General features: G+C 41.9%; 1 protein-coding gene across 1 annotated transcript; it reads right to left on the bottom strand.

Moving 5' to 3' along the window:
* Positions 1-5,493: 5,493 nt before the first annotated feature.
* kuz (zinc-dependent metalloprotease kuz) lies at positions 5,494-25,742 on the bottom strand. Its single transcript, XM_080268768.1, has 14 exons — positions 25,697-25,742; positions 24,481-24,492; positions 24,194-24,306; positions 23,678-23,825; positions 21,948-22,504; positions 21,482-21,628; positions 18,751-18,949; positions 14,986-15,523; positions 11,280-11,451; positions 9,929-10,147; positions 8,192-8,308; positions 7,583-7,750; positions 6,365-6,716; positions 5,494-5,522 (listed from the first exon to the last, which is right to left on the bottom strand). The coding sequence occupies exons 1-14, from the start codon at positions 25,740-25,742 to the stop codon at positions 5,494-5,496; spliced, it is 2,817 nt and encodes a 938-aa protein (XP_080124894.1).
* Between the last annotated feature and the right edge of the window lie 173 nt (positions 25,743-25,915).

Here is a 25,915-nt window from a genome sequence, read left to right as displayed (position 1 = left end):
GTTAGAGTTGCAGGGCTGATGTTGCAAAGGTTCTAATACATAAGGGCGTAAACAGGCATTCTATACTGTGCTTCATGCTGTATTTGCCATATAATCTTCAAAAAGCTACTACCTGTATTCAGATTACTACTTCTATCTTGCTTATTTAATTAACTAGTGACTGCAAAGAAAAAAACTCCATATAACAAATGTGCAATGGTGAGGTATATTAGCATGCACATTTAGCATAATTAGCTTTGAAAAAAAAAAAAAAAAAATCAAAGGAAAATAAGCAACCATCCACAACTAATATTCTGTACTGTCTCAAACATTATGACCAAATGTACACTGCTGAGAACCCAAACTTCATTTAAAGGCTCATGATATCTATATTCCTATTTTATATATACTGTATATTTAAAGTGCATATCCCATGCACAGCAACCAATCTCATACACACCATGACTTCATCCACATCACTTTCACACATTTTATCAACAGTGTAAGTTCTTGTTTTATTTTTTGTATTTTTTGTGGGTGGTGTCATTTTTTGCAATTACAATTCTGTTAAACTTCACAGGCAACTTCAGCCTGCAGTCTGCTGGGCTCATGTTTAGATGAGCATGGGGATGCAACCAATACAATCACTACTACTAAGCTGTGTTTTCCAGCTCCCTGAAGAAATAAAATCTAACATCACCATGAATAAAATAAAAATGATCATCCTAGCTGATTGGGTTTGATGCTTGATAATCAATAGTTGGCTGCTTTTCTTTTTTAAACTTTCCTCAAGTAAACAAGTCCAACATTATATCCATCATATCCTTTCAAACCATTAATCAACACTAATGGGCTAAACAATTCAAATATTTTACTCCAGCTTGTTAGATGATTATTATTCAACTATGAGTCATAAGAAGCTGAAAAAGTTAATACTTTCACCATTATGGTGAAACAACCATGGTCTGAACAACTCTAGTACTTTAACCTGAGAGTGTTACTAATGCACCACAACATCCAAGCTTGGTGTTTTCAATTTACTTCCATTCACATTTACATACTTTATCATCCTTTTTGTTTCATCATAACTATTTAAGTTTATCCATTAAAAAAATAATAATAATAATAATAATAATTTTCCATCCATCCTCCTCTGTCTTTCTTTCCTTCATTCTTTCCTCTTCCTACTGCCTGTGGGTGACTCTACACTGAGTGACAAGCCAAATGGTTTCCTGTACACCAGGAAACCATTTACTATGCTGGGTGGTAACCATATAACCAAATTTTGGCACCTGGTGATTTAGTGGGTAATAACAGCACTCCAATTGGACTGAGCTGGTGAAGATTTATATCCGAGGGGTGGTTGGGGTTTATTGCTCACGTAATGCCACTTAGGGATGAGTGAGGCCGGTCACTCTCATCTTAAATGCCAGGACCAACTTTCCTAGTCCCAGGTTCCTACAGTCCTCATGGGGCAATGTAGGATTGGATGATGGATGGATGGATGGATAGAAATTGACTGGTACTTCATTTTAAAACATCATTTCATTAAAGATAAATTTAAAGTAGCATCAATAATACTGCACTGTACACCAAGCATAAATTATCCTTCCATGGATAACAGACATGGGTAACATGTATATACAGTACTGTCAAATACCATAGTCGGTTTGCTTCTCCTTCCTCTATTTCACTGCTGGATTCTCAGATACTTGATTGTGGCATGGTGGACTGAGGTACAAATAATCATTCATCAGTGGGTGATTATAAGCACCTTTGTCTATCTATCTATCTATCTTCTATCTATAGCCCGACGCCCTAATCCCGCAAAGGGTGGCCGCAGACAAAACGCCTCCAAGTCACTCTGTCACCCACCATTTGACTCCCCTCCCCCCAACTCACCCCCCCCTCCCTCATATACCTCTCAACTCCATCCCTCCACCTCATCCTCGGTCTACCCCTCCCTCTCCCTCCCTCCACCTCACCTACATACACCCTCTTAGTCAGTCTTTCATTCTCCATCCTCTCCACATGTCCAAACCACCTCAGTGTATTTCTCAACGTAATTAAAGTGCCTATGAATCCAATGATGAGAGAGACGCAGGAGAGACGGAAGGACTTCCATATTTGACTGTAACTGCTACCTGAGCAAGTAGTTTAACCCTTTCAGTCCAGTAGTATGTTTCACTTTATTCTTTCTATCTCCAAATTATTTTTTTTTACTTTAGAGGGAAACTTTAAACTGGAAGATTTAGATACAGCTTTCATTAACCCCTTTGCTACTAAAGGTAAGCTCTCCATTTAGAAAATCATCTTCATAACAAGAATAAAGAAGAAAAAAGGAAATTAAATGGACTGACGAGGCTAACTCTTTCACTGCAATGGATGCTCTTGGGCATGATGGAAATTCAAGTGATCCAAGGGTTAACTGAAACAATTTTCAACCACCTGGCTACAAATACAGTACAAACCCTCAAATCAAAATGCTTGGGTCCAAAGGTTGACTAGAAAATAGAATATTTAGGAAACTGAAATCATAATAATAACTGTCTAGCACACTGTAAACATAAAGACAGTGAAGTACAGTACATCCTCACAGTACGTGAGTTCCGAGTATGCGATCCCCCTTGTACGCAAGGACCTATTTTTTGTGTGTGTCTGTATTTTTTATTAGTACACGAATTGAACTCCTTGTAAGCAAGACGGGCAATGAAGAGTGGCCCAAATCTGGGGTTACCCCGAGTACGCGACATTACCCCCCCCAAGAAGCGATAACGGTTACTAACGCTCCACCCACGTTGTGACATCGATGCTGCTCACTCATCACGTGATGCCCATATGCGCCACTTGGAGGGTGGTGAGGTGAAAGTCCCAGCAGAGGAAACACACGCACACAGAGGGTACACTTCGCTGTTCCAGGTACGTCCCTGTATACTCTTAGGCTATTTTTTTGTGAGCCAGGCTGTCTGCCCCCTCCTCCAGGAAGAAGAAGTGCATCACCCATGCCATGAAGATGCAAGTCAGTAGGAAGAAGGAGAGTGGCAACGGTAACACGGCCATTGGCAAGTAACTAGGCTTGGCAGAATCGTCCGTGCAAACTATATGGGCTAACAGGGAGGCCATAAAGAAGACTGTGAAGACATATGGGACGGCGGCATTGGACAGGAGAAGCAGGCTGGCCAACCAGGCTATAATTCTTATGAAGCAGTACCTGGCTACATTTATCCTGAGGAAGGAGAAGGAAGGAACTCCACTGAACAGGCACTACATCAGGGACCAGGCCAAGATTTTCTACAAAGCTGCAGCTCTAAAGTTTGCCATAAAGAAACCATTTAAAGCCTCCGTGGGATGGCTTTGTCGTTTTCTGAAGAGGAAGGAGCTACATCACATTCGTCTCACGGGGAAGCGTGCATCAGCAGATGAAATGGCGGCCAGGGATTATCCAGCCATCCTAAAGGGAATAATCGACAAGAGCGGCTATAGCAGGGACCAAATTTATAACAATGATGAAACAGCCCTATACTACAAGGCTATGCTGAAGTGTACTTATATTAGTAAGCACCAGCACCAGGCCCAGGGCAGAAAAATCGACAAGAGCAGGATAACAGTCATGTTCCCCGTGAACTCATCAGGCTCACACAAGATGTGTCCTGTTGTGGTGCATACCGCAGCACACCCCAGCTGTTACAAGAATCTGCGCTGCATGGATGACAGCGGGGTATACTGGTACAGCAACTCCAATGGTTGGATGACGAGTAGCATCATTTCAAGAGTGGCTGTTGCAGCATTTCATCCCTGATGCCAAGGCAAAATCCCTGGAACTTGGCATCCCCTTCAAGGTGCTTCTCATCCTTGACAATGCCCCAAGTCATCCAACCTGGCTAGCAGACCTCAGCAAGGAATGCAAGATCGTTTTTCTGTCCCCAAGAATGACCTCTCTCATCCAACTGCTAGACCAGGAGTTGATTGCAATGGTCAAGCAGCTATACCACCAACACCTCTACGATCACCTCCACAGCAAGACCGACAGCTGTGAGGAACTGCAGGCAATTCTTGACTTGAACACAGTTGGGAGTGATGTCATGGATGCCGAGGATGGTTTGGACTCGCCACCCGCTTCACCTGCTTCATCCTCATCACGCACAGCACCCACACAACCAACTTCAACTCCTAAGAAGACTATTATGGCTTTTTGGCAGTCATTCAACCTCAAGGATGCCATCACTCTCTTGTTGCCCTCTTGGGCAGATATAACCACTGCAACAATTAACCATGCTTGGCGCCTCCTCGTACCACACCTGTGTGAAATCACACCAGGAAGTGGCTTTCAGTCCCTGGCCACTGCCAAGGCAGCCACTCTCACAAGTGCACAAGTTGTGCCCGGGTTTCAGACCGTCTCACTGGGGGAGATCAGGGGTTTACATTCGGCAGCAGCAGAACAGGATCCCCAGGAAACCGTGCAGTGAGCGGACGAGGCCGACGCAGAGCAGGAGATCGCAGCAGAAAAGGCACCAACACCAGTGATGAAGAGTGAAGATTTGTCCATGATGGAGATCAGCCAGGTACTGTGTGCCCTTGATAAATTCAAGGAAGAATTCAAGGACATCAAATGCTCTCAGTTGCAAGTGGAGGAGGTGATGTCTTTACTGGACAAAACCTTCCGCTACTACACCGGCAAGTACAACCAGGAAGTAAACAGACGGAAGCAAACACTCATCACCCGTTACCTTCGGCTTGAACAAAGTGAGGAATCATTCCCTTCAACATCAGAGGAGCCATATCTGAGGAGGATCAAGAGGCTGATTTGATGTCTGAGGTGTCAGATATAGACTTTGAAGGGTTTATGAACGAAGTAAGTGCATTAGCTAGTGAAAGTGTCGAAAGCTGGTGACGAAAGTGGTGAGGAAGGTGGTGTGTCAGGTGGTGTGGTGGGTGATGCAGGAGATGCACGCTAAGTGCCTCATCCTGCCTCGGATCCTCTTCTTACCTCCATCACGCCTGTTGCCCTCTTGGGTAAAGGTGAGCAGCCATATTCTTGTTGGTTTAGTTAAAGCATATCCTTGTTGATTTACCTAGTAAAGCCATTATCATGTTGGTTTACTTTATCTTAGGTAATATGTTTTAGATAGTTTCCCTGTATAGTACAATACTTAGGTCTGAAAGGTGAATCAAGGGTTGCCCATGAAGGGGGTTGTTGCCCATAAGTAATTTTTCCCGTAAGTTTATGTATTCACAGTACGCGAATTCAAAGCAGGCGACGTCCTCTGCTGCCCATATACTCTCGTACTAGGGGGATGTACCGTAACTTGCTTTAGTAATTTATCATCTACTCTTATACTGTACTGTATGTGTCTTCAAAAGAACTTTATATTTAAATATGCACTGATTGAGGATATTTGATATCAACAGCGCTATACAGCATAAAAAATATGTTTGGGAAAGTGGAGGTTTTAGGAAACGGAATATTCGGATATGGAGGTTTGTAATGTAATAGCCTCAGCTGAACATAATGATCTAGTGGTAATCTGAATAAACTAAAGTTCCTGCAGAAGGTGAAAGGGTTAAAAGTGAAGTATTCTTAGGTTTAGTGATGTCATTAAGATTCAGAAAATTTCATGAAAGAACTTCAGTGGGTCTATCAACCTATACTGTAACTCAAATTTAAGTCCTCAGCAGAAGAAAATTTGGTCATGAAAACAAGCAAGACTATCATAACAACTTCATTTTAACAACAAGTTAACCCCTTCAGTCTTTTTTTTTTTTTTTTTTTTTTTTTTTTTAAATTCTTGGTACCTCTACTGTAAATGATTTTGTAATTTTCTGACAACTCATTTTTGGAGGATGGGTTAGAAACAGTCATCATTAAATCTTTCACAACTCAATAAATAATCTCAATTCACCCTTTCACATTATACTTTCTCTCAGTTAAGCTGAATAAAATCCTCTTCATTCATACTTTCCCAACACAATTTCTCTTCCTAAGCTTAAAAAAAAAAAAAAAAAAGTTTATGCAGTCTTCACAACATAATTTTTCTCTGTTTGCTATATAAAATAAACTCCATTCACTCTTTTTTTACCTAATTTCCCTTCCTTAGTGCAATGCAAATGTCTGAAGCCAGGAAGAATAAAATGTTAAAAACAAGTGATGTGAGTGAAAGGGTTAACACAGTCAATTATCCATTTACCATTTTACTGCAGAACTTCTCTCCCTACGCTAAAATAAAAACTCCAATCACTCTTCCTCAACCTAATTTCTACAACTGTCTGATGGCAGCAAGAATAATGTGCTAATATAGTGATGAGACTGAAGGGGTAAACACAGTCATATGAATTAGGTGTGGATGGCATTGAGCGTGAGGCAACAGCTGTGGCTGAGTGCACTGACCTTTGGGCCTGTTGTAGTGTCCACGGCCCTCCCCGTACCCATGCCTGGTTGGCCCTGCTCGGCTAACAGGAGTCATGGAATTACTGGGGTTGGCGGGGCTGACCGAGTGACGAGGGTTGCCTGGATAAGGAGGTGGGGGGTCATCACTGTATGCCCGGCTACTCCGCTTGTTGTTGCCAGAGAGTCGCTGCTGCTGCTGCTGTTGCTGCTGCTGTTGCTGTCGATCACCCTCACGGTCTCGGCGGGATGGGCCCGGCTGATTGTGTTGGTGGTGGTGGTGGTGATGGTGGTGATGGTGCTGGTTGGGGCCACCACCACCCTGATTGCCTTGACCAGGACCTTGTCGGTGACGCTGAGAAATGCACTCATGTTATCCTCACTCAAAAAATAATATCATCAGTCATCAAAAAAATATCAAGCAGGAGGAGTCTGATGATATCTTTATTGTTCAATATAGCTTATGATGTTTTGAGGTTATTGATCTATTATCATCTGAATGTAAAATGTTAACAGCACACTGTAGTGGCTGGGAAATGTCAAGCAAGTAATACTTGTGGCAATCTTAAGATATCACATTCATTAACACGAGACAGAATCATCTGGGAGTTTGTATAGTCATGGTTTACGATGTCAGATTATTTCACGTGAAGTGCACATCAATATTCTTAAAATTTACATTTGATTAAATAATATTAGTGAACATTCTGCCCAAATATCTGACACCACAGATAACAGATACTGTCTGATGCTGGTATTCTTTCCCCTTCTTTCATTGTGATGCACAATATTACTTACCAATGACACTTTCTATCTTATCCATAATAATTACTGTATTGTTACTATATGCAAAGTCACATGAAAACAGACTACTCTTCCTCAGATATCCCAAATTGTACTGATCATTTAGGATACCATCAAATCTCTCCTGTATGATACTTTTTTCATTTGGTTACATCAGACACTTTGCATATATTAAGAAAGACTAATCAAGATTTTAAGTAACACTATGATCATCATGAATGCACATAACAGTCCTCATCATTATTATGACTGCTGTTACATAAAACAGGGTAGTGAATCTTTCCAACTCCTCAGTGCCCAAAAGCTTCATAATATGCAGCTAGGTAAACACAGAGTAAGATGAAACACAGACAATATTGTGTAAACATATGAAACACTGTAAAATGAAACAAACACATGCTTGTGTAAAAGGCTCACCTTAACTCTTCTGAGAGTGTTGACTGGCCTCCTCAAGGTGTCTGTGATGGAGAGTGCTGGTCGTCTGTTAGGGTTACTGGAGGGAGTGTGTACTGCACAACACTTGATGAACACTCCCATGAACACTACAAAACCAACACCCAGCAGCATTACACCATACCAGTATTGCTGTCAACATTAAGTAAAAGGGTCATGTTAGAATGTCATCCCCACCATTTTCTTTTACCTATCATACTGCTAAATTTTATTATATACTGTATATATATATATATATGCCCAATTCTCATTGTTTACAAAGCTGCAGTTACTGGAAACCTTATGGGTGAATTATGAGGGATACTATTTTTATCCATAAGACATCAGTAACTGAAGCTCCATAACTGTTGAGACTTGGAATCATGTTCATACAGCATTTTTTACTAAAAACTGCATACTCAGACCGTAGATCTTAAAGTGGAATGCAAGTCTGGTCCTCTTATATGGCTGCTGACTGTATTTTGTAACACAGGATGCAAGCAGAGAGATGTGAGAAAAGGGGAGAGGGGAGGAAAAGGTGGGAGGGGAGAGGGCAGGGAAGAGAGGTGAGGGCGAGGTGGAACCAAGAGTTACCGTGATCCATTCTGCAACACTATTGAGAGTATCCTGGTTGAAGAGCAGGTTCTTGAGGCGAGCCAGGGGTCCCTCTGCGTCAACTGCACGGCATTTTTGGAAGACATCACAGTATCCCTGCAAAAAGAAATATGGAAAATACTGTAATTCTTTATTACCTATCTAGGATATGCTCCTAAATACTGCTATCTTTTTTAAACAACTGGTACTGAAAACTGATGGAAATTAGTTGTAGCAGTAGTGGTGGTAATTGCAACTCCAGGTTCAGTGGGAACATGAACCTGGTGGACTGCAGGCTTAGGCTACCCTACTGTGGTCCACCATTCTCATTTTGGGGGATGAGGAAATAGCTGAGGGATACTTGTTTACCAATATCAGTGCCACTACATGAAGGCATCCCTCTCCCGCAGCAATGGAAATAAGTAAATCAGAATTACTGGCACCAAAGTGGCAATCATTTTGTAACTTACTGTTGATTTAATTTTAAAAAAGAATAACAAAAAATGTGGAATTACTGAAACTAAAAAAATTAACTAATACTGTACATCAAAACATTGACTTTAGGAATGGAGCATAATATAATCATCAATATTCTAACCTTCATTCCTTATAACGATGGGGTGAGATAAAATGTAAATAAAGTTCTAAATACCCCTTTGAGGGCACACGAGGGCCTGGGACATGGGAAGGTATGAGGTATGGCTACTATATTTGGGATCATTTAAGCCACAGATCATCCTACATCCCTTTCGGCAATTTATACTGTGGAATAATTTCTGGCTGAAACAATCAATTACTATACTGGCATCATCATCATCATTATCATCCCACTCTAATTTCCTCACCCAAAGACAGTGTGAGGTAGGGTTCAGAAACAAAGAAAACAAGAAGTGGCATCAAGGCAGCAGTCATTTTAGTGCTGACGTACAAACACAACAGGATATCTAGTCAAAGATGTCACATATCAAAGCTGGAGTAAGTCGGGTGAAAACTGACAATTTTATGCCCATTTGAAATTTTTGGCCCAACCCACCTGACACTGACCTCTCTCCCAATAACGGGGGGGTGACCCCCCTGATGTAATGAGGTATATTATAGGATGCAGATTTGAAAGATGCACCTTTAGGTTTTGGTTTCATGTCGATATGATGAATTTGAAAGGAGTTATGGCTTTTTTTTTTTTTTTAATACATTTTTTGGGCCTACAGCCTGGGCCTCGGCCCAATTTGGCCTAATGCTTAATCAGATGATCAGAAGATGATTGCCCATTATCCCTGTAATTTTAGTCAAAATCGCACTTGTTGTTTTCGCGTAAAGTTGTTATCAGACAGACAGACAGACGGACAATCTGATAAACAGACAAACCCAGTGAATACAATACCTGTCCCTCGAGTCCCTCCAGAGTGGGGATGGGTAACAAAACATGACAGAAGGGGAACTAATCAACAGTATGACTAATGAAATAGGCCACACACACATTTATCATTTCAAGCCCCTGGAATCCAATCTCTGACTTAAAGGTATAATCATCAACACATAAACCAATGGAAGGTCTAAACTCAGCAATCCAACCAAAGCGAGCTCAAAAAAATGTTATGGATTAAGTTTTTTGAGTATTCTATGTATGGTGCATTGTTATACTTTGCCTACACACATACTTGACTTTAAAGTGAGGACTGGTTATATAAAGTTAATTGTACTTGTACCCTACGATTTCCTACAAGTCAGACTGCGCACCTGGAAGTTATTGCAAGGCGCCCCAGGCATCATGAAAACAGGCCCACCGAATATCTCCTTCAGCTCTGAGGTGGACTTGCAAGTGGAGGTGTCATTGCCAATCTGACAGGCAATCTCACACAGTTTCTTCTTGTCATGCACACGGTCCGATGTCAGAAAACACTCCTTCATACCCTTGGCCAGGCACAAGGATCCACTGCATTTACCATTTGTGCACACCTGGAATGTAAGGGGTTAGAAAGATGTTAAAAGCTTTTGTTGTCAAAAATATTTTACCCTTCATGCATACCTAAGAAGTCTGATTAAAATGAAAGCATTCAAGGATTTGAGTTTTAAACATTTGCAGTGTATGATATCTCAACACAATGTAGATATATGAAGCAGCTTGAGAAAGTCTATGCATATCATTCTTATTTACATGTATGCTGTTTTCTGCTCTAGTAGGGTGGCATATGGAAGCAGAGGAAAACAATCTCATTCACTTACATTTCAGTTTCTTAGGAAGAATGAAACATACACAATGATGCCCTGCTGACCAATGATATTTACCTATAATTTAACTTCTTGCTTGTTATGGATTATTGGCAGTATGTAGTCACCCCCAAAGCCACGTCATTCAAATTTACTCTGATCCATAAACATCTGTCACTCTACTGGATGCTCAGACTTATATGATACAAAATCACTTTATCATTAACATCATCATTTCACCACCTCCTTGGCTTCCCATCTTCTCACTTCTACTTCCAGTCTCTCGTTATCAACTGTCTTCATACACCCTAACTGCTGTAACATATCCTGCTAAGTCTTTTCCACCATACTGGATCTTGTACACTTCTCTTTTATTATGTTACACCTCATTCTGTCAAACCATCTCACACCACATACTCTAAAAGTAGTCAGAATTTAATAATAAAGCTGGTCAAGGATCCCAATGCGCTATCCAATTAAGATCACATATCTAACTTTACAATTTTATTCTGCTGGGAATTCTCCAGATCTTAGTAGCTTAGGGCCAATTACAGATTACAGCCCATATAAATACACAGACCTTAACCCATTTCATTTCCAAAAACTTTCCTCCTTTATCAGTCCACAGAATTGGGACAAGTGCCTCACATGTGTACAGCAAAGTCAGTACCATTATGCCTTCATATAAATTCATCTTTGCCTGTACTGATACAGTTCTCAAACTAGCCTAATAGCTTCGCCCCTTCTCTTATCTTTTAGATTACTTAATGGCTCCAAGTTCCATCTGCACGTATTTCCATCCTTAAACATCTAAAACAAATAATTCTTCCAAATATCATCTGATGACCAACAATAAACAATCTTACTAGACTGAACTTACCTTTGTGCCTTTATTGCATGTTTTATGTTCTTGTTTGGGAGCCGGCTGTGGGCACGTTGCTCTGTGTCCTTCACAGTATGCAGACTCTTCACACTCAGTAGCAGAATGGCACTTGACCGAGATATTCGCAAACGTACACGTTTCTCTATCACAGCATGGACCTTCACTTGGACTGAAAAATAAATAAATAAAAATAAAATCGTTTTCGTTTTCGTTTTTAAAGGCTCCAACATGCTTGCATGTGTCGGCCTTGGTCACCTAATGGCGGCTCTCCATGCTGCACGATCCATTGCAGCCTCCCTGTTCAGTCCCTTAACCCTAAGGTCACACTTAATGACCTCGTCCCATGTCTTTCTCGGTCTACCCCTCATAACCCCACCTCCAATATTAACACTTCTCACCTTCCTCACCCAACTATCATCCCCCATCCTCTCCACATGTCCAAACCACCTCAATCTACCTCTCCTCATCACAACACCAATACACTCCAGTCCCATCCTACCTCTCAACTCTTCCATTGTAAACCCAGCCCCTCCAGGCCTTGGACACAGGGACGCACTGCACATCCACCTAATCATTGTCATTTCTGTACGTCTGAGCCGGCGAATGTCTTCCTCCTTCACTGCCCAGGTCTCACTGCCATACAGCATTACACTCCTAACACACGCTGCATACAAAGACCCCTTAGCACGTGGAGAGCCCCTCAATGTCAGGAGAGGCAAGAGCTCCCTGAACTTCTTCCAACCACTTCTCACCCTAGCCACAGAGCTAGCTCCAGCCTCACCTCCAGCACACAACATGTCTCCTAAATAACAAAACTCTTCCACACACTCAAGAGATTCACCAGCAAGTTCAATTCTTTCACGTCTGACGATCTCCACCTGCTCACCCCGGCACGCCGTACACATAAAATCAGCATTATCTCGCAGTCTACCTCTGATACCACTACATCTCTTATGCACCCATTTATCACACACACACCGCACAAGATGGAATTACTTCCCACGCCCTTGTGGCAAACTGCACATGGCCACTCTCCCTCGTCTTTGACAGTACCGCCACCAACCCTAGATATCATCACTTTTGTTTTATCTGCATTTACCCTTAAACCCTTTTGCCCCATACCATCTCTCCACTTCCTAAACCTTTCCTCCGCCTCCCTTTCATTCTCTGCAATCAACACCAAATCATCAGCATACAACAACTCCCACGGAGTCCGTTTCTAAAGTCACGTGAAAGGGCTTCAAGTACCATGATAAACAACATGGGACTCAAGACTGACCCCTGATGCACACCAACATTCACGGAAAACTCATCACTCAAATCTCCATTCACTCTCACCTGGGTGTGAGCACCCACATACATGGCCATAACCACCCTAACCAGCCACTCCTCCAAGCCAAGCTTTCTCATTGCCCACTTCACCACCTCTCTAGGGACTCTGTCAAAGGCCTTTTCCAAATCAACAAAAACAAAATAAAGATCCCTTCTCCTACCAATATATTTTTCCTGAAGCTGTCGAACAATGAATATGGCATCAGTGGTCCCCCTACCTGGCATAAACCCAAACTGCATCTCATCAATATTCACTCTTTCTCTAATCATACCTTCTAAAACTCTCTCCATTACCTTCATTATCTGATCTAAAAGCTTTATACCTCTATAATTCCCTCTTTCCAGGGCATCACCCTTCCCTTTATACACATTTACAATTACACTCTTCAGCCAATCATCTGGGACAACACACTCATAAATAATCCTATTTATCAGGTCAGTGACTAAACTCACCCCTATATCGCCTGAGGCCTTCAACATTTCGGCAGTCAACCCAGACACACCTGCTGCCTTCCCCACCCTCATCCTGCCTATTGCCTCACTCACAGTAGCAGTATCAATCAAAGGCCAAGGGCCAGACACTGGATCTGCTGGCTCCAAACCTTCCTGTCCCAGTCAAACTCCTCATTCAACAACCGGTTATAATGCTCTCTCCATGCATCTTTAATATCCTCACTGTTCACCACTACCCTTCCTTCATCATTCTTCACACACTGCTCACCTATGATATCCCGATTATCCCTCTTCACCTGACCTGCCACCCTAAATATATTTTTCCTTTCCCCATGATTTAGGTTATCAAGTAATTGTCTCTGTGACTCAGACTTTGCCCTGTATACTTCTCTCCTAGCCCTACGCTTGGCAGCCAAATATTCCTCTTTGCTACCACCCTTCTTCCATTCCCGGAAAAGCCTTCTTTTCTCCTTAATTGCAGCTTCTACACCCTCATCCCACCATGAAGTTACTTTATGTCTTGGTGGTCCTCTTGTCCAGCCGCATGTTACATCAGTAACTCTCAAGAAATTGTTCTTGAGGGCTCTGTACTGTTCATTAACGCCTCTGTCTACAGCTCCCTGTTCAGCCACCACTCTCCTCAACTCGCTATAGAAGGCATCCCTTACTACTTGGTTTTTCAGCTTCCATATTTTCCTCCTAGGTACATAAGTCCTCTTTTTCATCATTTGTTCTTTAAGCACCATATCACAAATCAGTAGTTTGTGCTGCTGCACACTCGGGCTCACTTCCTATAACTTTAACATCCCTCACTAACCTCCTATCGGCCCTCCTAACCAGAAAATAATCTATCTGACTGCTATTTCCCCCAGACTCATACGTAATTAACCTACTGTCTCTTTTCCTAAAATATGTGTTGCACACAATCATGTCCGTTGCCTCCCCAAACTCGAGTATCCTTTCCCCTTCTGCATTCCTTAGACCATATGCACAGCCCCCATGCACTCCTTCATAACCTTGGGCTGCTTCACCTACATGACCATTTAAGTCCCCTCCCAAAATCACTATCTCATCATCCCGCATACCACCCACTACACGTATTAAATCATCCCAGAATCTATCTTTCTCTGATTCATATATAATTACAGTAAGTACAATACATACAACTCTATATCATCTTCACTATCTTAACTGCATTTCTCTCAACAAACAAGGTGGATAACATCTAGTATCTGGAAAATGGAAACACAAAAGTGAGTGAGCTGTGAACCTAATGCAATGGTCCACACATCTATTTACTCATCATTCAAGCCTCTAAAATACTTGAGTAAATCCCACAATCATATATCCTTGCAATTAAAAACTCATTAAAGGTAAGACCATCCATCATCCAATCCTATGTTGCCCCATGAGGAGCGTAGGAGTCTGGGGCTAGGCAAATTGGTCCTGGCATTTAAGATGAGAGTAACCACCCTCACTCATCCCAGAGTGGCATTACGTGAGCAATAAACCCCAACCATCCCTTGGATATAAACCTTCACCAGCTCAATCCGATTGGAGCACTGTTATTACCTACTAAACCACCAGGCACCAAAATTTGGTTATATGGTTACCACCCAGTGTAGTAAATGGTTTCCTGGTGTACAGGAAATCATTTGGCTTGTCACTCAATGTAAAAGGCAGGAGGAAGAGAAAAGAATGAAGAAAAGAAAGACACAAGAGAGAGTGTAAAGTCACCTGTAGGTAGAAGAAAGAGGAAAGATTGCAGGAAAAAAAGACAGAAGCGGATGGATGGAAAGAAGGATGGAGGAGAGGAAAGGCCAGACACCTGAGAGCAGCACTACATCAAGTGAGTGGATGGTGAGTGCCCCCACCTACCACATAAAGGTAAGACTAATTCAATAAAAGTAAAACAAACCTGCAGAGTGTGTTGTTTCTCCGAGTGCACTCCCTGGCTGAGGGATTTTCAATTCTGTCAGCTGTCGAGATCTTCAGTGGGTAACAGCACTTCTCTTCACACTCATCATCATCAAAGCCACAATCACACTCCTCCCCTTCTTCCACAATCTTGTTCCCACAGAAGGCACCATTGTTTTCAGTGAAGCAGTTGGTCCTTCTCTTCTCAGAGATGGCATCCAGCACCAAAGAGATATTGCGCACTGAGCACGGGGAAAACTTGTCGTTGTTGAGTCGGTCCCCACTAGTAGCTGATGAGAACATGATGAAGTTACCTTGTAGCCCCCCTGGTTTACAAGTCTCGGGAAAGTCGTGTGGTGACCCGAAGTTGTGTCCTATTTCATGGGCTAAAGTGAGCTGGGAAACTTTGGGCGGCACTCTAGAATTATAGTTCAGGAATGTTATGATGCCTGTGTTAAGCGACCGCTTTTCAGAATGCCGGTATCCGCCCAAGTTCTCAGTATATGTCTTGTACTTCTCACAAATGCCACCAGAAGCACCTGAAAGAAGGTAACACATTATTAAATACACACCTCTACATCAAATCTCGTACTGATAAATAATAATAATACAATATGGGAGTCTAAAGTACACATCAACTTCTATCTACTTACCTACATACCAACATATATCTACCTATCTATCTCATCATCATAATCATCATCATCCAATCCTATGTCGCCCCACAGAGGAGCATAGGACCCCGGGGCTAGGCAAGTTGGTCCTGACATTTAAGATGAGAGTGACCAGCCTCACTCATCCCTGAGTGGCATTACATGAGCAATCAACCCCAACCACCTCCTGGATATAAACCTTCACCGGATCAATCCGACTGGAGCGCAATAATTACCCACTAAACCACCAGGCACCAAAATTTGGTTATATGGTTACCACCCAGCATAGTAAATGGTTTCCTGGTGTACAGGAAACCATTTGGCTTGTCACTCAGTGTAGAGTTATCCACAGGCAGAAGGAAGAGGAAAGAATGAAGGAAAGAAAGACAGAAGAGGGAGTGTAAAGTTACCCGTAGGCAGAAGGACAAGGAAAGAATGAAGGAAAGGAAGACAGAAGAGTTTGGAAGGAAAGAAGGATGGAGGAGAGGAAAGGGCAGACACCTGAGAGCAGCACTACATTGAGTGAGTGGATGGTGAGCGCCCCCACCTACCACAATCTATCTACCACACATTATAGGAACAGATCTCTATACAGAATCTGGTAATCAATAAATACTTTGGACAAGAGGTTCTCAAGTATTGTACACATAAAACCTACCTATTGCTCTACCTACCTACCTGCCTACCTAACTACCTATCTACCAACCTATCTATCTATCCTTAATCCTGGAGGGGGAGGCCATAAATAAATCAGCTCTATGTCACCCTGTTCTGAATCATCATGCTGCAATCCCTCCAACTCACACCACCCTCCCTCATACATCTCTCCACCTCATCCTTACATTTCACCCCCAGTTTCTTCCTCCATCTCACTGATATACACTCCCCTAATCAGTCCCTCTTTCTTTATTCTCTCCACATAGCCAAACCAACTCAAGGTACTTCAAATGCTTTCCAGTACTGTATATCCACTTGACCACCACAATGCTCCTTAGCTTAATCATTTGTCTGTCTGTCTTTTTACCTAACTCCACATCCTTATCTAAAATAACATATATTTCCTCTCCTCATATGCTTGACTTGTCATGGAAGAGTTCATTCCATACATGCTGTATGGCACTGTACACTATATATAAGTTTGGAATGGTAACATATGATATCCATTTTAAATGTATTAATTTTGTATTAAACTGTACATATTCATACTTATTATGTCTGTTTATTTGAGCTTTAGAGAAGGGAAAATTCTTCTAAGCTCTAATATGTCGTCTATAATATAATGCCTGTAAGTGGCTTATACAGTACACAATATGATTATCAGTGAATTTCACAGTAAATTTAGGCTTGTGCAAGGTATTTGATTTTTAGTACTAAAAGGGGTTTGGGGAGCCTCACACCTGTAAATCTGGATGGTATACTGTGCTGCATCTGAGGAATCTCAGGCTAGAGGGGCAACTGTGCCATTTAAAGAAAATGATCTTTCACAGCAACTCTATAAACTCAAGCATTCTTTATCACTTGCCAGAAATGACAAGAGAAAAGTGACCTTCATTCTGGTGTTATGGAGGTTCCTCACTGTCTCTCTCCCAGTGTGTTGTGCTTTAAACCATTAATCATAATCATTTCATACTATACCTTGAAAAATATCCAAAAGTCATCATTTTAACAATTGCTGAACTTGCTGTACTGTATGCAAATTGCATTAATAAAACCATATACAATAATAATAATACAGGTATTTGACATGCTGGCAAGCTCATGCTGCCCTTATTGTTAGTCACATTTTCTTACTTGGTTTCCTTCTTTTGGTCTTTCTTTCTTGTTTAATTGTGGCATGCACTTCTACCCTTCGGAATTAACCCATTCTGACCAAGCTTGGACACAATGACCAGCCTATGACCAGTTGTGTCCACAAACTTTTGGTTGCTAGGTAACAACTCGTTGCCTAGCAACGGCCAAAAAAATGCTTTTTTTTGTACTTTCACGTTTTGAGCTGTAGAAGTATTTCTAATGGACATACAGAGCTCTGACTTCTTTAGGCATAACCTTAAGGTCACTCCTAACTGGAAGCATGCCATACATTTTCCTCCCTCTCCTCTAGTTTTCAAGTGGCAACCCTGTGAAGATTGACCTCAGCGTTCCTAGCAACCAGTACCGTTTTCAAAAATGCCCCCTAGTTCCCCAGCAGCTTGATGGAATTAAATGAAACTTTGCAGGCTTACAGATATTGACTAGTACTACAACTTTTCATGTACATCTATGTGCTACATTTGCCAGGTCAGGTGTCAAAGGTCATCAAATGCGAAAATGGAAAATAGCTTAAATCACGACTATGCTCAGGCAAAATGCTAAGGCTCCGAACATTATTAAGCCAGGGACATGATTCTTGGGTGGAACGTTGCACTGGAGTACCTCCATATAAAAATGACATTTAGTGTTGAAACTCATTTCCAGTTCGCTGGCAGCGCCACCTAGAGGTTGTACCTCTGGTGGGCCATTCTGTGAATTTCAAGTTCCCTAGCTCCACAGTGGGTGGATGGAATCGAATGAAACTGCATGCTTATAGATGTTAATGGGTATTACAAGTGTGCTTCGTACATGGCCTATATCTGCCAGGTCAGTGGTCAAATGTTATCAAACGCACTTAAGCAGAAAATCACTAAATCACGTCTAGACTTGCGTGAAGTACTAAGGATCTGAAGGTTATTGACCCAGAGCCATGATTCTTGGGTGGGATGTTGTCCTTCGGTACTGCCGTAGAGCAGTGACTTTTCATACAAAAACTCACGTCCAGTCACTGACAAAGCTTGGTCAGCTTAGAGTAGTTGCTAAAAAAGCTTGGTCAGCTTAGAGTAATCACTAAAAAAGCTTGGTCTGCTTAGAGCTGGCTATCATTGCCTACTGGCTTGCTTTTGCTTGACTGCTAGACTAAGAAGTGGTTAAGCTTCAAATTAAGTAAAAATTTCATACTGTTAGAGATAAGGAGAATCTTCATAACCTAAACTTTCTTTAACTTTAACTGTAAATTTATTAAAAACTAAGACTTGGCATGGTCACCCCTGTGGCCTGAGATGCCTCCTAAAGAAGGTTACAACAAAGCCTCCTCAACCTACCAGAGGGTGAGGCAACCCAAGCAAGACCTAGAGTCCCTCCCGTGAAGTCCCTGAAGGTGAACACATATGCCAGGCAGAAGTCATCATGCTTCTTTTGGGAGTGGAGGTTCAGGAAGTTGCTGACATCCACATTTGCCTTACAGAATTTGTTGGCCTCCCCCTGTGGACCACCACGGACGCACGGACTGTAGTCATCAATCTGTAGAACATTTAATATGCATCACTGTCAGAAAAAGAAGTCAGTATCTGCAACATCACCATCTTCATCATCATCATTGTCATCATCAACATCACTGACATCATCACCTCTTCCACCTCCTCCTCATCATTATCATCATCATCATCATTCTGACCTGTTTTTCCCACCTATGGATGAGTTGAGGTAAGGTCCTGAATGTTCATTCATCAATCACTCATCATATAATCCTGTGCTGCCCTTTGAAGAACGTAGGAGCCCGGGGCTAGGAAAGTTGGTCCTGACATTTATGATGAAAGTGACCAGCTCACTCATCCCTGAATGGCATTATGTGAGCAATATACCCCAACAACCCCTTGGATATAAACCTGCACAGGCTCAATCTGACTGGAGCACCTTAATTGCCCATTAAACCACCAGCACCATAATTTGGTTATATGGTTACTACTCAGCACCGTAAATGGTTTCCCAGTGTACAGGAAACCATCTAGCTTGTCACTCAGTGTACAGTCACCCATAGACAGAACGAAGAGGAAAGGACGAAGGAAAGAAATTCAGAAGGGGAAGGAAGGAAGAGAAGAAAAGGCAGGTACCCGAGTGCAGCACTACATTGAGTGAGTGGATGTCCAGAATACAGGAAAAGATAAAAAGATAAACCATGAAACAGGGCAAACCACAGTCACCAGAATGCTCAGTGATATGGGTCACACACTGATTCATAAATCAATTCAAGTCCTCAGATCCTGGTTTCACTCCACAGACCCTTTAGCTGTGAAATACTGTACTGTACTTACAGTGGTTTGCATCTTATAGTTGCTAGTGTGAAATGAGTTTGGTATGCTCTGGTCTTGAGAAACCTGAACCACGAAATTCCTAAAAACTAGAATAACGAACATCATACTTTATTCCAATTTATGATGGAACTGTTTTAGTAAGATAATACAAATCACTGCAGCCAAATGGTTAACTTGCAACACTGTCAAAATAAGAAATAACATCACAGGTTACTGGTATTTTATGAAAATAAAAAAACTGAGTACATGGGCTGGATGTGAAATTGTATCATTTTGTATCATTTACAAAGGCTCCAACATGCCTGCAAATATCGGCCTTGGTCACTTAATGGTGACTGCTCGATCTCTGGCAGCCTCCCCATTCAGTTCCTTATCCCTGAGGTCACACACTACGTCCTCATCCCAGGTCTTTTTTGGTCTGCCTCTTGCAACCTTACCACCCATATTCACACTTCTTACCTTCCCCATCCTACTGTTATCCTCCATCCTTTTGACATGCCTGAACCATCTTCATCTACCCAACCTCATCACAACACTGATACATTCCAGTCCCAACCTTCCTCTAAAATTTTCAATCGCAATCCTAACCCCACCCCAGGCCTCAAATTCAATGATGCACAGGAGGGGAGGGCAGTGAAATGGCAGGGGACAGGACAACATGGAGGCGATTTGTTTGTGGCCACCTCTTACGGGATTAAGGCTACAAATCCATCTAATCACTGTCATTTCTGTATGGCAGAGCCTACAAATATCCTTATCCATCCAGACTTCACAACCATACAGCATTACACTCTCAATGTTAGGACAGGCAACAGTTTCCTGAACTTCCTCCACCCACTCCTTACCCTAAACACAGAGCCAGTTCCAGTCTCACCTCCAGCACATAACATGTCACCCAAATAACAAAACTCCTCCAAACACTCAAGAGACTCTCCAGCAAGATCACTCCTTTCATGCCTGACAATATATACAAGGTCTGTCCAAAAAGAAACCAAACTTTTTAAACGGCAAACCAACCAGCCAGCACAGCATGATAGCGACAGGAGTTCTGTGCGCTTTAGTCTAACACTATTTTTGACTGTCGTGGAGAAAGCACAACAGGATGTCAAACCAGAGACTGTAAATGCCTCCTGGAGATCATTGTGGCCAAAGTATGTGAGGAACTTTGGTGGGTTTGCCAGCCAGATCAGCTGTAGCTCAGAAGACAGTAGCACTCATTCAGCAGGTTGGCGATGATGACTTTAACAACATGGAGGAAAGTGATGTCCTGGATCTGCTTGACAGTCATGATACTGAACTAAGAGAGGAAGGCCTAGAAGGGACAGTTTGGTCTGCTAGAAAGCCAGATATGCTTACCAGCCTAGCAAGAAATGATGGCTGGTACTCTCTTAACCCTTTCAGTACAGAGTTGTCTTTTTACAGTTTATTCTTGCTACTTCCAAACAATTTATATTCTGGAATGATCTATTGCACTGAACAGGATAATGACAGCTGTTCCTGTCCCCTCCCCCAATTGAAAAGCATCTCAGTTCAATTAAAGCACATGAAGGTATCAAGAAAAATGAAAAATACATCAGACTGAAGGGGTTAACAATTCAGCGCTGCAATTCCAATGCCTACACTGGACAAATTCAGTGATTTTCATATAGTGTTGCAGAATTTTCATCTGGAATAATGCCAAATGTATCTGGTGATATTTACTTGATGCCTAACGGTAAAATAATAAAATAAATTGACTTACCTTTATTCTTTGGACTTCAAATCTGATGTTCCTGTGTTTGTACTTGCCACTGAACTTCACACTTGCATAAATGTGGTTTAACGCCTTAATGTGTTGTGATATCATGGCTGTGATTTCATCTCTTGTCTTTCCTTTATCCTCCCCTTCCTAAAATAATAAGAACATAAACTGTACATTATAATATTTCAGGAAATTTAAAATATAAATCTACATTGGAAGTAGTGCATTCCAGTAAATAATGATTTACATTAAATCCCTATTACCTGACCTACTTCTTTTAATACACCATATAAATGAATACTGATGCCTTCAGAACATAACACGAAACTAACCAAACAAGTGGTATGTCGAAGAATATAGTAAAAAGTCAGAAAAGATACTCCTGTAAAATGCACTGAACTTCATTAATTATTACTGCTTTGGTAATGGTAACAAGTTACTCCTCTGCATGGCCATGTGTGTTTACCTGTTTGAATATATGGTGCCAGAGCATTGGGTCAGTTTGTATGGAGAGGGAGCAGGTACCCTTGTTGTCCTCGCCAACCCCAATGCCAATAGCACGTTTCTTTCTGGTGTTGGCGCTGGCAGTATACTTTTGGTGACCAGCAAGATTGTTGTGGTAGAGGTCCGGGTCCTCCTGTAATGTGCGGTATTCCTCATGTTCCTCCAACCACTTTTTGTACTTATTTTTGCTGGCTTGGACTGGGTCCAGCTCTTGCTCATTTTCCTCCTCCTGGCTATCATCCTCCCTGGGGTCAGCAGAGTTCTGCACAGAGTCCATCCATGCAGCAATGTCATCGGTGACCCCACAACCAGAGGTGTGACCCTCACGCACCCAGGCGTAGGGGTCATCCACGTGGTCATCGTGGTAGATCACGGAGTGGAAGCCTGCTTGTGTGCTGTTGTGCCCAGTGAAGTATTTGTTGGCACGTTCTATGTAGAATGTGCCATCACGAGCACTCTGCACCACACCATCAAATACACCATCATGCAAACTACCCCATACCTGTGACCCAGGGTCACCTGCAATGATAAAAGTACAGCACTGTAATTAGGAGGGGGCTATAAACTGTACTTCACATATTATAGTATACGATAGCTAAACTTGTACTACACAGCTTCCTAGCTATATTTACCTGTGTTCAATAATGTGACTGATGATTACATGTTCAGTATCAAGAGGAATCATTATTAATTTTTCTATTTTTTCTTAGACTGATTCAGAACAGACTCGAGGCATACTCTCAAAGTACAATACATCCTTGATATAACTTGACACTAAAGCCGATAGTTTGTTAAAGCTGAACACTATGCTGTTCGCAAATTTCCCAGGCGTTGTGGCTTTTACCAAAGATCGTTAAATATAGATCATAGTTTGACTGTACACTCGTACACAATAACATACAGCCAGGTCTAAATGGCTCTTTTCTCAATAAATGCTCTATTTACTAGCTTATGTGTTTGTTCTTACCTTTCAAGAAGTAACTGTGCTGCAAATAATGACTGCAAGTAGGCCTTGGATAAATCTATGTTCGTCTGTCATGTCACACTGGTCGGTGTTTTCTGTGTGTCCATTCTTTTACTGAACAAAATTCATTAAATGAATGTAATGTTCAACCAGCCCAAGGTGGTCATCAAAATTGAAATTCATTAAAAGAGGGTTCGGTATATCGAGGGTGTATTGTACCTGAGAGTATTTCACTCAAAATGCCAACATTTCATTATGTGGTACAGTACCTAGCTGAATTTGCTCTCTTACCCCTTCAGCTCAGGGATGTCATTTCTTTATAAATATATATATTTGCTTTGCTAGATGCTTTTACTCAGTGTTAGAGATTTTTTGAGATGGTTGGATTAGCTCAAACTTCAATTGTCCCTACACTACAAAGGCTCCCCTGAGCTGAGCACAATCAGCTGGAGTTAGCAAAATGAAATGAAAACAAAAATATAGTGTATATATATATATATATATATATATATATATATATATATATATATATATATATATATATATATATTGCAGCACTGGAATTCAAGTGATAAAGCCTACAGCCAATTCTCCCTGGCTCTGGAAACACTGCAACATTTCTTCCTCAGCCATAAACAAGAAAGATAAAGAAGAACAATAAGTACTCTCTTGGATGTTGTTTAAATCTTTTCAGTATCAACACAGTCAATACAGTTAAATATACTAACCCTGTATAGTGCCCTCATATAAGTGTGAGAGGTCAGGCTGTTCTAGGTCTGCCGGAAACTCCACCTTCACGTAGGGGCTGATGGTTTGGGTGTCTCTCCGCAGCCGCAAGTGGAATGACCGACCGTGTGAGGCAAATGACAGTGTCAGCTGTGGAAACATCACAAGTTCCATTAACAAAACACTAAGCACTATCAACCCATTATACAGTAATTCCTTCAACTGGCTTACATATCTGAAAAGTTGTAATGGAGCAGATTTTTAAGAACATAAATGTACAGCCATGAACATACATTTGCTGGCAATCCCTTGCCGACACTGATACCTGCCTTCCATATTTCCCATTCCTCCATGAATGTCTGAGAATACTGATCATTCTTTCTCATACTCTCTTGTTGTGTGCTTCATACTGCTACCCCACAATAACATTTCATATCAAGCCTTCCATCATCACAGAGAACAAGGAAATGTCGGTAAATTTTTGCTCATGGCTGAATGTGTGTTGCTAGTCAACATACCTCCTCCGGCTTCGAGCTAAGTGACCTCTTGATCCGCTGGTGATGGCGGTGCACCAGATCAGAGTCATAGCTCAGCACCTCATACCGGCTCACATACTCGCTCAGCGCCGAACCTGCAACAAAACATAGCACAATAAGCTACACTTCGCACTTACATTAGCTCCTTAGCACTTTACACTTTCAGCTCACATACTCACTCAGTGCTGACCCTGAATAACACCACAATAAGCAACACTTCACACTTATATGAGCCCCTAAACATTACACTTTCATATCACCTCACATACTCAGCACCAAACCTGAAACACAAAACAACACAATATGCACCATTTCACACTTACATTTGCCCCTCAACACTTTACAGTTTCATACCGACTCGCAAACCCACCCAGCATCAAACCTGCAACTCAAAATGACACAATATGCAACACCTTACACTTATATAGCTCCTCAACACTTTACACTTCCATACTGGCTCACATATTCACAGCACAATCAGCAACTTGTAAATACCTCTAGCCAATTTACACTTAAATACACTTCATAATTCTCAACACTTTACTCTTACCACATACATACATACTGACAGACAGATAGACATATAGACTGACAGATAGACAGACAGAAAGATAGAAAAAAATACAGACAGACAGACAGACAGATAGATGGTTAGATGATTAACTACTTTTTCAATCTGGCCTCCAAACACACGATACAGTATTATGTAGTCCAAGAACGACTTCTGGTATTATAGGCTATGGGTTGATGGAAGTTGCACACAATTCACAACGTGAGAGAGAGAGAGAGAGAGAGAGAGAGAGAGAGAGAGAGAGAGAGAGAGAGAGAGAGAGAGAGAGAGAGAGAGAGAGAGAGAGAGAGAGAGAGAGAGAGAGAGAGAGAGAGAGAGAGAGGTGGGGGGGGGACACAGTGCTTCCCCATTCATTACGCCACCCTCCTTGGCTGCCTGCCTGCCTCCTCAGCCTCTCTCTCTCCCTCTCTCTCTCCTACTGATGGGGTTGAACAAAGACTGTCCAACCTCTCAAATGAAAAAAAAAAAAAAAAAAAATCCATACAACAAAAATCGTCTAGTGGTAGCAAGTACAAAAATCAAAACACGTCATCGTACTGAAAGGGTTAACAATATAAGATACAGTCAGGGGCAAAAATTCTCTGACACTTATCCAACGGTAGGCTATTACAGGAAGTACAGGGGGGTCCAAAAAAATAGCGCCTTTCTACTGTACCTTCCCGCTGGAGGGGTGGGGGGATTTGGTTTCGTGTTTGCATCATTCATGTCCATTCCCACATTCTCACCCACGCCCACACCAGCGGACTGAACCATCCCCACAACACATAAGTTATCAATATCTCACCTGCATCGTTTACTCACTTCTACTCTCACAGCTAAGTCCAGCCCACACCAGCAGACTTAGCCATTCCCGCAATACGTAAGACTCATCCTCGCAACACAAAAGGTATCAATATTCCACCTGCATAACTTACTCATATCTACTCCCACATCCACACCCACACCAGCAGACTGTGCCATCCCCGGAACACATCAATATTTCACCTACATCGTTTACTCATCTCTACTCCCACAGCTAGGCCCACGCCCACACCAGCAGACTGAGTAATCCCTGCACACATGTCACTCATATTTCAGCTGCATTCACAGTACCGGTAACCCACAGAAGTTGTACGCCCGCACCCACACGCGTC

Source organism: Coenobita brevimanus, chromosome 29, assembly GCF_032717465.1.
Source record: "Coenobita brevimanus isolate Jiangsu-jjx chromosome 29, ASM3271746v2, whole genome shotgun sequence".
NCBI classification, from domain to species: Eukaryota; Metazoa; Arthropoda; class Malacostraca; order Decapoda; family Coenobitidae; genus Coenobita; species Coenobita brevimanus.
The sequence above is the reverse complement of the archived record's forward strand: the minus strand, read 5'-3'. Positions and strand labels throughout refer to the sequence as shown.

What these genes read in the sequence shown, in the direction of transcription:
- kuz (XM_080268768.1), bottom strand. Translation starts at nt 25,742, where the DNA reads ATGGCACAGTCTGCTGGTGTGGGTGTGGATGTGGGAGTAGATATGA. An exon ending in CATGCAATAAAGGCACAAAG is followed by an intron (nt 10,148 to 11,279) that starts GTAAGTTCAGTC and finishes CTTACATTCCAG; the next exon opens with GTGTGCACAAATGGTAAATG. An exon ending in GTGTTGCAGAATGGATCACG is followed by an intron (nt 7,751 to 8,191) that starts GTAACTCTTGGT and finishes TAATGTTGACAG; the next exon opens with CAATACTGGTATGGTGTAAT.